The sequence below is a fragment of the Rhopalosiphum maidis genome, chromosome 4 (assembly GCF_003676215.2).
Source record: "Rhopalosiphum maidis isolate BTI-1 chromosome 4, ASM367621v3, whole genome shotgun sequence".
Lineage (NCBI taxonomy): Eukaryota > Metazoa > Arthropoda > Insecta > Hemiptera > Aphididae > Rhopalosiphum > Rhopalosiphum maidis.
Genome location: NC_040880.1, coordinates 33,822,950 through 33,836,371, shown reverse-complemented (window position 1 = coordinate 33,836,371; position 13,422 = coordinate 33,822,950). Strand labels below are relative to the sequence as shown.

The following is a 13,422-nucleotide window of genomic DNA, read 5'->3' as shown; positions in this document are numbered from 1 at the left end:
CCACTGTATATCCGTACAGACAGCATTTGCACTTAAGATATAATTATTTTATAAGCCATGAACTAAACAAATTAAAATAAAAAAGTTGATTTTTAGCAGGTACTCTATTTTTAATATTGGAAACATTCAATAAAAATTAACGATTGTACTAAAAAAATTGTTATCAGCAATCTTTACTTTTTAATATAACGTTAATCAAATTAAGTAAATAAAAAATATTTTTTTCATGCAAATGAATTTTCTTTCATGATGTATCAAAGAGAATTGTTAAGTTTAAAAAATAAAGTATTTTCACAGCTTTATAAAGGTTTGAAATGTTTAAATAAAATAATATATTAAAGATTATAAAGCTTATGTAAATAAATTATTTTAAAAGTAATTAACTCACAAATTCTCATTAATGTACGCCAACGCGTGACAAAATATGTATAACCAGAACTAACGTAAAATAATGAAATAAATATAATTGTTTATATTTTATAGTATGCATAATATACAAATAAGGAACGTTTAAACACTTTTAAATTTAACGTCATGTTTATTTTTAGATAACAAAATAATATATAGCTATGCTGAATGCTGATATTGTGATAAATATTACAATATATTTTCTTCATCGCGACGTATTTACAAATGCAACCGAATTAACTGTTGGTTACTTATATCATCAGTTATACTTTTACACGAGAAGATCGTGCGGGCAGCGTGTACACTGCTGTCAGTAATGGTAAGGGATTTATTTGAGTATTCAAATAAGAAGTTAGCGTATATAATTTCAACATTTACTTTGATTAGTGTTTAGTCGTAATTCGTAACTAGAAGTTTGATGTGAAATACACCATTCCTCGGATGGCATGTGAGATGATTCATAAAGTATCGATCGGAATACTCGGATTTCGTATTGGCATAGTTGTCAGTTTCCACATACCTATGTAAATACCGTACAATGTAAATGTATGCGGTCAAAACATTTATTTGTATAATAGAACAAAGCGCTTTCAATTGTCAGAGATGTCAGTCAATATCTAGAATACATTTTGTTAATAATTTGGTTGTAATTTAGAGAACATTTTCGGGTTTTGGGTCAATCGTCTGTTTATTGTCAAATGTTTTGTTCAGAAATATTTTTGCTCGTTTGGCGACAAGACATTTTATTATCTTTTACTACCTACTGTATTTAGTCTAAAGGTTGAAAATTGAACGGTATTCGAATAGGACTTTGATGATTTTTGTGGGATTATTAACCACTTTTTACCCGTTTATGCGCGTATGTTGACCATATGGTTTTATCTGACGTAGATTTCTCAAAGTTTTAGTTTCACTACAGTAAACCTATTATTTGTTAATAAATGTACAGTAGTGAATTGCAACATTGGCAGCATAGAATTCATTCCCGTATTATCTTTTGTTGAAAAATTAAAAAGTAGTATTTGTAAATGTAGCTATAGTAAATATGAAAATATTTAGAGTTTATTGTTACCTCGTCTTATACACATCAATAAAGCATTACAATTAATTGAATTTAGACTGGTACCAGAAATTAATTTTTACAATAAATAATATTATAGGTAGGTTTTTTTTATATTATATCAAATAATTATTAATTACACTAAATATTATTATTGTTACATTATATTATTTTTTCGGTCTTCAGTTAATATTTTAGAACTATAATTTATTATTTAAACCCATCGTTCTCTTAATTATAGCCTATAATAACATATTTAATAAGCATATCCGATAAAGTTTGATTTCAGATATATATAAAAATTATTTTAACTTTTATAATAGATTTGTCTTACATTTTTTTTAAACCTTTGATATATTTTGTGACATAGATTGTAATAATTAAAGTTTTATACTCACTAGTTACTTCATTATTATTAATTAAATAATTATAATTATTGTTACAATTACAGTTAACTAGTGACAAGCAAATTAATGTATTAATATTATTAAAATATCAAGTTTTTACGGAGATATGATAGGCAACACAGTTATCACTATTGTCCAGTCTTGGTTAACATACAGGCGCTTACTGATTTTTAATACATCAACTTACTAATATAAGTAATTTTAATATTATTTCTTATTTTTAATTATATATATCAATGCCTATATTACTATTTTTATTATACTTATGTAGCTAAACAAAATGTATTATCGAACCGGTCATAAAAGTATTCTTCAAAAAATTATCATATTTAACGATTTATAAAAATACTATTTTCATACAAAATTTTAATAACTAAATATATCATTAATATGGGTTTAATTAAATAATTATTGTATCCGAAATCCAAAAATAAAAATTGTATAAAAATAGGGATATTAATTAAATTCTGTTGTTGCACAATAACTCAATCAGTTATTCATAATTTAAAAACCGTGTAATAGTATGACTGAAGATAATGACGATAATGTGTATATTAATTAAATTTAAAATTACGCGTTCTTAGTTTCATAGTTTGCATAAACGTTTTCATGTTTATTATGCACCTAGGTAGCATTTGAGATGAAAAATTAACCTAAATATAATTGCCATTATAATTGGCTAACTGTTTTGTGGTAATTGGTAATACAGTGGTAACTGCCAAAAATTAATAATTTTTTTCTTAAATCATTATAAAAAAATGTAAGTTATCTCTGATTGTATAACATTTTAAGCAATATAAACAATCAAATAGTGAAAAAAAAGTTAGCAATATTATTTATACTAATTTTTTTTTATCGTTTAAATAGTGTGAATTTGCGACACTCAAATTCTTAGGCAGCACAGTTACTGCTATATTCTATATTGATAAAAAATTTTCTTCAGTCATTATCTATAAACTGTATAATTTAGATTTTCTGTAAGACTATTATACGAATGAATACTAGTGCGCTGTTTTAAATTATATAGACATTTTTCTGAAAATTATTAACCGGCATAACAACTTAGAAATAATAAAGTAAGTTGCCACACACGACAACTTTTTTATTAAAATCAATTATTTTTCAAGAAATTTTTGTCAGCTTTGGCGTAGTTTAAAATTATAAATTAATCATGAAAAATACATTTAATATATAACTTTAATTATTACGTTTTATACTTGGTATATGGTCAATAAATGGCAATAACGTTTTATGATATTTTTTAAGTATAATATCTGGAATATGAAGGTCGTATGTATTGTACATAAATTTAAAGTGTTGTAAATTAATTAATAATAAAATATATTCAAGATTGTATTAAAAAATACAGATACTACTGATTTCTGATTTTGTAATTATATTATGTAACTAACTGGATTATTTAAACATGGTTATTGGATAAAGAGGCGATGTATCTAATGATCGTAGGATATTCGTCATAAACCACATTAAGGAAACGATGATCTCCATAATCAAAGAACGTGAATCAAAAATTATATATAAGTGATTATCAAGACTGGTAAACTCTAATAAACACCTTTTAGTTACTCAATATATTATCAGAAACTAAGGTTCTATGGAAACTTTAATGTTATAAGCGTCAATGTAATGGTTTATAATTTCCACCATTTCTGTAAGATTCCGATTAAATAAACGTTTACAACTGTAATGTAGAAAGTTTGGAAATCTTAAAAGTTAAAACTGTTATTATTTAAATATGCATGCAATAATATGCGACAATTCAATTTAATTAACGATTAATTAAATATCATAGATCTCTTACGGTAATTTATCTTATTTATTTTATTTTTATACGTTATAACCACTACAAAGTTAGACTTTTTAATAATTTAAGTACAAATTTCTACACAACTTTATACAACAATAGTTATTGTATTTATTATGTCATTAGTCATGACTCGTTAAAATATAGTTTAAATTCTTATAGAATGCTTTTGTGGGATTTTAGTATTATTAATTGTTATTACTTATGAAGTTATGAACTATAATTATAACTTAAAAGCTTATTTGTCTTGATTGGCTATAAATATGAGTTTAATTAAAATCAAATCATGTAATGTCTATTATTTGGAGAATTTTGAATAATTTTATTCCCTAATCACAATAAAGGTAATAATTATAAAAAATTACATAAAAAAGAGGTTTTAAAAAAAAATTTATAACTAAGAACATATTAATATTATATTTATCTGTTGTGACAAAATTAATTTTAGTCAAAGTATAAAATTTATGAATATCTTTTGAATTAATTTTACACTAATAGTGGCAAAATAGTATAGGTATGTCGTGTGCAGTATGCATACTAACTATAATTATTTAAACAAAGTACATACATGGTTAGGTAAACAAGTTTAAAAAAATATTATGTATTTGTCTTTTCACTAAATTAGTTAAAATAGTTAAGACGATAAATTGTAGTACTAAAGAAAAAAAGATCACAGAAAATCTAGATATTAAAAAAAAAAATTGTAAATTTATGTAACCTTAATATAGTTAGGCATGAATAGTCACCTATAAGAATATATCTATAGTAAATTAACTTTTGAATTTTATTCAGTTAGTATGGTAATATTATACATGTTAAAATATGTAGGGAAATAATGAAAAATATCACCAGTAGTATATTGTATATAATAAGTAGTTACGCTTTAATTGAACAGTTGAAGGACAAATATAAAATTCATTCAAATTACCGCAATATAATTTTGGTATATTGACAAATAAAAGGAGTGTTACTATAAAAAGCTTTGTTTAATATTGTTATGCTAATCTATAGTAACAAAACATAAAAATATACAGTTATTATATTTAATAATTTAGTTCTATTAAAAGAATTTTGATCACTATTTTGTACAATAAAAAGGTTAGTAATTCAAATTAATTATACTTTATTTATATATCATTATAGTGTCGTATTAATGTCTTAAATAAAAACTGTTGTAAATGGATAAATTTGATATAAGCAAAATAATTCTAGCACATTCGAAAATTAAAGTTTATAAATGTTTATAATATTGTATTAAATAATTTTTGAATACCTATATGTATGTGTCTAACCGGTATAATTCTCGTATAATAGTATTATCTGTATATAATATACCAATATACCGATATACCATATATTTTAGGTACGCATATCTAACCATAATACCACATCTTAGATTAACTTTATGACTTATTTACAATTGTATGCTTCAATAATTAATGAAAATCACTATATAAAAGAAAATTGTATAACTATGATAAAAACGATATAATATATTAAGCAACATACTATTTTAAATGAATTTACCAGTTAATTATAATGCATCTGTTTGGTAAAGTTTTAATAGAACCTAGAAAATACAGATAACTGATTACTATTACAGTATTACCTAATAATTTTTTTTCAGATATACCTTAACGTTTAACCCACTGGTTGACAAATTTATTTGAACTATGGTTATTTTAATTAGTTTGTATACAAATTCTATAATTCTAGAAAAAATAACAAATAATAAAACAATGAATTCTAATAAAATGTGTTTATTTTTATATTTACTATTAAAAACAGAAAAGTCAGTCTTAGAAAATGGAAACATTTAACAATTGTTTCCATATTAGATACAAATCAATAGCAATAACGTATGTAACAATATAACAAAAATTAAAATGAAATTAATGTTAAAAAATTAAGTATTCGTTTTAAAATTTCACAGTAGCTTATTTTTTAGTATAAGGGAAGCTTTCTCCTGGTGGTCCATAACTATCTTGTCCTGGGGCTGAGTAAGTGTCTCCGCCATGACCACCAGAGCTGGAACCATGGTCACTACCCGAGTAGCCTCCAAAACCTCCCGAACTACCTCCGTATCCACCAGATGAGCTTCCACCGTGTCCTCCGAATGAACTACCTCCGTATCCGCCGGATGAGCTACCTCCGAATCCACCGGATGAACTTCCTCCGTATCCACCAGATGAGCTTCCTCCGTGTCCTCCAAAAGAACTACCTCCGTATCCACCAGACGAACTTCCTCCGTGTCCTCCGAATGAACTACCTCCGTATCCGCCGGATGAGCTACCTCCGTATCCGCCAGATGAGCTACCTCCGAATCCGCCGGATGAGCTACCTCCGTATCCACCAGATGAGCTTCCACCGTGTCCTCCGAATGAACTACCTCCGTATCCGCCGGATGAACTTCCTCCGTGTCCTCCGAAAGAACTACCTCCGTATCCGCCGGATGAACTTCCTCCGTGTCCTCCGAATGAACTACCTCCGTATCCACCAGAGGAACTACCCCCATGTCCTCCAAATGAGCTACCTCCGTATCCGCCGGATGAGCCACCTCCGAATCCACCGGATGAGCTACCTCCGTATCCGCCGGATGAGCTACCTCCGTGTCCTCCGAAAGAACTACCTCCGTATCCACCGGATGAACTTCCTCCATGTCCACCGAATGAGCTTCCTCCGTATCCACCGGGTGAACTTCCTCCATGTCCACCGAATGAGCTTCCTCCGTATCCACCAGATGATCCTTTGTGATTACTAGCAGAATACCCACTAAATAAGATTCCACTTGAAGATCCACCATAACCTCCAGCAGAACTTCCATAGCTTCCTAAGGAACCACTGTAGCCTCCTGATGAACCTCCATGACCACCCGAAGATCCACCATATCCTCCTGATGAACCACCATATCCGCCAGAAGATATACCGAATCCTCCAGATGAACCACCATGACCGCCGGAAGATCCACTGTAGCCTCCTGATGAACCTCCATGACCACCCGAAGATCCACCATATCCTCCTGATGAACCTCCATGACCACCGGAAGATCCACCATATCCTCCTGATGAACCGCCGTAACCACCGGATGATCCACCAAATCCTCCTGACGAACCGCCGTAACCACCGGAAGATCCATGGTCACCGGAAATATATTCATCGGACGAGCTGTCGTCATAGCTACTACCACCATGGCCACTTGATCCAGAATCATAAATACCAGAAGATCCGTGACCTGAAATAATATATCAATGTATTGCATAAATAAATATATTGTGCAGGATAACATTTTAAGTTTACATTAATTTTTATTATGCTCTTACCGCTATACGAATCATCTCCACCACTGCTATAACTACTAGAAGATCCTCCATAACCACCAGATGAACTACCATGACCACTGTGGCCAGAATAATGATCATCGTGGTGTTCGTAATGGTGAACTGGTTTTTTTACATAAACTTCCTTCACGATTGTTGGCACATGCACACGAATATGTACACTGCAAATTTAGTTTGAATATTATGATTAACATTAAACTTTGAAGTTACATATATAATGCGTTTAAAATATTTCAATTGAAAATGTTATAAATTATATCGCTGGAAATTTCAGTATAATTAAACTAAAAATATAATAGCCGGGTTGCATAAAAAATTGATTAATTTAATGGTTTGCTGAAATATAATGGACGAATCATGTTTAAGGGTCTATTTCAGCTTACTATTAACTCGTGCTTAATAATTCTTTATGCGATCTGACTTAGATATTTTATTTAAAATTGTAAAATATAATATTGAGGGTGAATAGACTAATAATTATACTCACTGTTCTTTGCCTCCAAATGTTGCATATGTGGTGTCGAATGTACTGGCGATTGCAAGGAAACCGAAGACCTGCAAAATACGTAAAAGAATTGTAAAGTTATATTATTGTTTTACATATAATATGTTTATGCAGATATGTGTCGGTGTTACGAATATGAGAAAACGGTTATATAATCACACGATGACGTGTGTGTCGTAGGCGTGAGAACGTATTTTTTTTTATTTTATCGGCACAAGAAGAAGAACTAGTTTTTAGGAAGAGCACATTTATTTTTATCGCCGGTCGGTCACTCCGGTCAGGTCATCGCGTGCGGCCGGTGAAAGGTTTCCAGCATTCGGGCAGGTCGCTGCTGAGTGAAAGTGATAATTCTGATAATAATTTTACGTGCCGTTTTATTATTAATAATTTGGAATAGCCCGTGGGCCAACAGTTCTATACAATAATAATAACAAAAACATACGGGAAGCCTTCATCAAACACGAGTAGCTTAGATTCATGCGTAACGTATCATCACTTTCCCTGGCGGGGGTGGATAGATAATTATTGTGTGTCCGGAAGTAACATAATATTATATTATCGTGATCGAAAATAATGATATTATTATAATATGTATGTTTGAATTTTGTTCATGATTTGCCATGTGTGATTATTGTGGATGTATAAATAGGTATACCTAATACTATTTTCTATTTTTTTGAACACTGAAGTTAAGTAAATTTTATAATACAATCTAAAATCAATAAATGTATCATTCAGGGGGTTAAATACAAAAGCTGTACTTTAAGTAGATAGTAGAAGTTAATTTATATTAACTTTTAGCTTCATACGATGATTGCAAGAAAATTTAGAGGCTTTTGAGTGGCCGTAAAAGTTTTACGTAGGTAAAAGAAAAAATTAGTATACGGCTATGACAAAATTTTTTCGAAAAAAATTAAATTTGCTATTAATTTTACTGTCAAAAACCTTAATACACTGTGTTTTGTTGTGAATCGTTTATAGAATGTGACAATCGTTAATAATTTTTGGATTTAAAAACTATAACACACGCTGAACACATCCAGCCAAGTGATTTATACCAAAAATCAATTCCCGCGATACTAAATCCTTATTGTAAACATTGAAGCGTGACGAGTTAATGTCATCGAAATCATTATATTAAAACTTTGACGAAGCGAGACCGAATTCAAGATAAGTTAATTACATCTTTGTTTAAATATTCATACTTTTATCGGCGTAAAGGTTTCATTTTTAATCATAATTTATGATATATTTATTTATTTAAATAATCGATTGAATGTCGTTTAAGTCACTCATATAATAATTACTTAACTATTTTTGGTTCATTACATGATAATATACACTATAAATAAACTTATATTTAAGCACTTTTAGTATAATTGGTAAGAAAACCTAAGAATGAAAAAAATACTATTTTTAATCAAACTAATGCAAATTATTGAAGTTCTTAAAAAAATTTTTTTATATAAATTTGTTTAATTTCAAATAATGTAATATAGATAAGAAACAATTTAAGAATAATAAAGTCATTAAATATATTATATGATGCAATATAAATAAATCATACTTTTGGAATGGAAGGATTTTTTATACTACGGTACATAGTGTCATAGTTTAAGTATAGTGTATATTATTAAAATTTCAAATTAATATTTATTGATCAAATTATACATCAATTATTATGTTTATGAAAATACTTATTATACACATATATAAGTATATTTGTGTATTATTATCTACGCACTAAAAAATTAGGTTTTTCCTTCGCGGCTTCGCACGTGTGTAGAACTGTGGAAGCAAATCAATAATTTATAATATTTTTATTTTATTTTATATAATATAAAGTTTTTTAAGAAACACTATTTTTGTGGTTCGTTAATGTTTAACTTATTTTGAAATTGTTAAGAAATCACAGTCAATTTTCGATTAGATAATAAGATTCTTGTAAATATAATCCAAAGTAGGTCGAAATTGGATCATTAGTTTTGTCGTAACGTTGTCAAATAGTTTCGGAGAATATAGGTATATCGTATATAGTGCCTATATATTTAAGTTCAATTTATATTTCATTCATGTATATACTTTTAAGTTATTAATATTTTTATACTATGAATAATAATACATTTTAATAATATTAAAATGTTGAAAAAAACTATTGTTAGGTTATCATTATAAAAATAAGCAAATTGTATTAGTCTTACTTACAAATCAAATGGCACGGTAATTTTCACAAATTATTCATTTTATAAATAATTAAAATAAAAAATAAAATAATGAATACAGTTTGATTTATGACTATTAAATCGTACGCATTATTTATTAATTTATTTCAAAAATATATATTATATTGTATTTTAAATTGTTTTTATTGTATCTATAAAATAAACAATTTTATTATTTGAGTATTGCAAACTAAGAAAATGTATGATAATTTTAGATTTGTTTTTCCTCAGTTTTAAGATAATTAATAATACATAAATCTAAATAGTTTAGTAGGTATTTTAAATGGTGTTTTTAATAATTCACAATAAACTTGATTATTATTGAAAATAATATGTTTTTACAAAGTTAATATTTAATTAAAATATATATGTTTTATCAATAAGTATTATTTAAAATGTATTTTATTAAAAAATCGATAATACTTTTAATGCAAATTAAATTTATTTTGATAAAAATAAAAATGGCTGATTGTTAATTAAGTAATAAGCAAAACAATAAAAAAGTATGTTAACAAAAATATTATTTTTATAGATTATTATTGAATAATTACTAGTATCAATATCATCGGTTGCACTTAATGATTTTATTTAATGATTCAAAGACTTAAATTATACTTTAAAAAAAAGAAATTAATATAAAAAGAAATTAAAATAAATAACACTATTTTTAATAAGTTATAAATAGCTTTAAATGTTGAAAAATCATTAAACTTATTGTAAATAACACTCTACGCATACAGTCTAAATATTTGATAATATATTTTTATGTACTTTGAATGTATTCCAAGTAAAAGAATAATAAAGTCAATTATATTATTATAGTTTTAAAAGTATCACACGATGGTATAGTAAAAAACATATTATGTGTTGTTTACTTACTACGATTGATAAAGTGCCCATGTTGAATACAATAATATTATGATCGGATGGCAGGAACGTCTCAATAGATGTATTATTAGCTACACTTCGTGTATGGCAATAAAATCTACACTGACCACCGTAACGTACAATAGATATTATATAGGGTACTTGTGGTTATCAAAATCGCCGACGAACATGTGAGTAAACCCAACTGGCGTCTGTCGGTTTTATATCCGAAAGTCGCCAACCGTAAAGTCGAATGTCTGGTGGGGCTCACGGTGCCGGGTAATTGTTGTGTATCAGCGGCAACGTCGTCAGAAAACAAGACGCCTCGGTGTAGGTAAAGGTAGGAAAGTACTGCAACAACAATAATGTAACACTATAGAGCGGGTGAACAGAGGTTATAGACAAAATGTTCTTCAAAAATTACACATTATAATAGTAATATTATTAAAGATGTGCATACATTTCTTATTAAATAGCTTAAAACTTGTAGAAATTTAGAAAATAGTGTTGCCCTTTTTCCCTTTTTCCCATATTGTACGTGCATAACATAGTTTTTAAATTTATTACACGTGAATAGTAATTAATAATAATAGTATACACAATATATTGTATAGTAAAGTATATAATATATTATTGTATAATTTGTATAGAATTCAACTAATTAAAAATGCTGTGTTAGGTAACTAATTAATAATGAATAAACTACTGAATGATTATAGTATTTTAGTAGTAATGTGACAATATATAGGTAAAAATAATATAATTTGAGAACGCGCGACTTGAGAAAAACTATGATTTAAGGAACAGTCCGATGTATTAAATTTGTTTTACAAATATATGCAAAAGTATAATAATATATTTCTTGAAATAAAAGCTTAATTATTTTCGTTTAAAACTGAAAATGCATTATAGTGCAGTATTATAGTGGATTGTATATATTGAAAATTAAAAAAAAACAATTAAGATCTTTCATTTTCATAACTTTAAAACTTACGTCTATTACGTAAAATCAATGATAATTATTTATATTGATAAAAGTAAAAGTAAATGCTACTTAGTAGATATCGATTTACTTCTTTATTGATTAAGTAAATGTATTGGCTATGTTAAATTTGAATCAACAATTCTGTTAGTTTATTTATCAAAAAATATTTTATTTTTATTACTGTAAGTGATCCAATGTTCTATTATTAGATTGAACTTATTTTTCCCAAAAACAAACTGAATTTAATGTTTATATAATACTAATAGTGTTTATCTATTTATATAAATAAAATTCTGTTCATTGGTAAGCGCATAACTTGAAAACAAATGGAACAACTATTAGGCTTATTTTTAATTAAATAATATAACAAAATATTTAAAATGGTGAAAAATTTTAAGTTCGAATTACAAAATTGCATATTTTTATTTTTAAGAAAATTTTTAGGTTTCTATAAGAATAAAGTATGAAAATCCTTTTATTAAATTTTCAAAGTTAAGATATTGAAACTTAAAATTTTTTTGATTTTGATTAGTTTTAAAGATATTAACTATATACGTTCGTAAAAAAAAAAATTAAGAATGTCAAACATTTATATAATTTTTAAGTATTAACTATGAGTCGATTTAGCTATACCAGAAAATACTCTCAACTTTTAAAATCAATTCTTTTTTACTGCTGCTTTAAAGTTGAAATAATATAAAACATATCAAACAATATCATTGTAAAACCAATACATTCATCGTTTTTCCTCAGAGTCATAAGTGAAACACATCGTCATATAATATACATTTTAAGCGACTTCAATATTGTCGACTAAAATGAAGAAAAAGAACAAAGAAAAGCTGATACAATGATATCAATAAAATTGTTTAAAAATTAAAAAAAAAATAGACCTCGGACGTACCTATACGGTTTTTGTGTTCAAATAATGTATTTTATATTTCGTTAGACTTTAACTGTTCAAATTGGATGTCATTCAAGGATTAAGCCGAATCTACGTGCACTATAGAGGACACATGTAATTGTTTTTCGCTTGTGGGAATATTCAATTTAAAATTGAAAGATTATTAGTTATTATCTTATAGTTATTTGAGGTCAATGTGATTCCGATATAAACATTTCATTAATTTATTTTTTTGTGAAATTACCTTCGAAGTAAGTAAGTAAATTATTTTTTTTTTTATCTGTATGCTTTGTAGTTAATAAAAATAATATTCATTGTGTTTAGTCACAGGATACATGGAATAAAAAGACATAGGCATAGTAAAATATATATTTATCTATACTGGTTATATTAATTTATTTTAAATAAAAGATTGGTATTTAATATAAAACTCCAAGAAATTTGTTGTTTGGTACCTCCATTAGAAAACATAGTTATATGCAACTTATTTTACTTAGTCAGTTTAAGTTAGTTTTTTTAAATGTATGAGCTTCATGTAACATGTAAGAATGAATATGAAAACTGAATTCATAATTGAAAAAAAAAATAGTTTTTTTTTTAATAATTCAAACATTTTATTTGCTTAAACGGTTTTAAAGTTTTATTTTATTTTATTTTTTTTAATATTTTAAAATTGATATAATGATTTGTTTCAAGTGTGATAATAATATAAAGTACATTATAAAGTAACATTATTTTGATATTGTCTAGTACCATGATCTAAACACAAAATATGTATTTTATAAAAAAAATTTAAATTATAATAAAGTTGTATGTTTTTTTTCTAAGTGTTTATTAAAATGTTTTAATTGTTTATATATACATTTTTTTGAATAAAATTACTTGTTTAAAACATTTTAAA

At 26.7% G+C, this 13,422-nt stretch overlaps 1 protein-coding gene across 1 annotated transcript; it reads right to left on the bottom strand.

The window, feature by feature from the left end:
* Nucleotides 1-5,444: 5,444 nt before the first annotated feature.
* Nucleotides 5,445-10,822, bottom strand: LOC113559114 (glycine-rich cell wall structural protein-like). Its single transcript, XM_026964719.1, has 4 exons — nucleotides 10,645-10,822; nucleotides 7,526-7,593; nucleotides 7,021-7,199; nucleotides 5,445-6,932 (listed from the first exon to the last, which is right to left on the bottom strand). Exons 1-4 carry the CDS (start codon nucleotides 10,663-10,665, stop codon nucleotides 5,638-5,640), a joined length of 1,563 nt encoding a protein of 520 aa, XP_026820520.1. The 5' UTR covers nucleotides 10,666-10,822; the 3' UTR covers nucleotides 5,445-5,637.
* Between the last annotated feature and the right edge of the window lie 2,600 nt (nucleotides 10,823-13,422).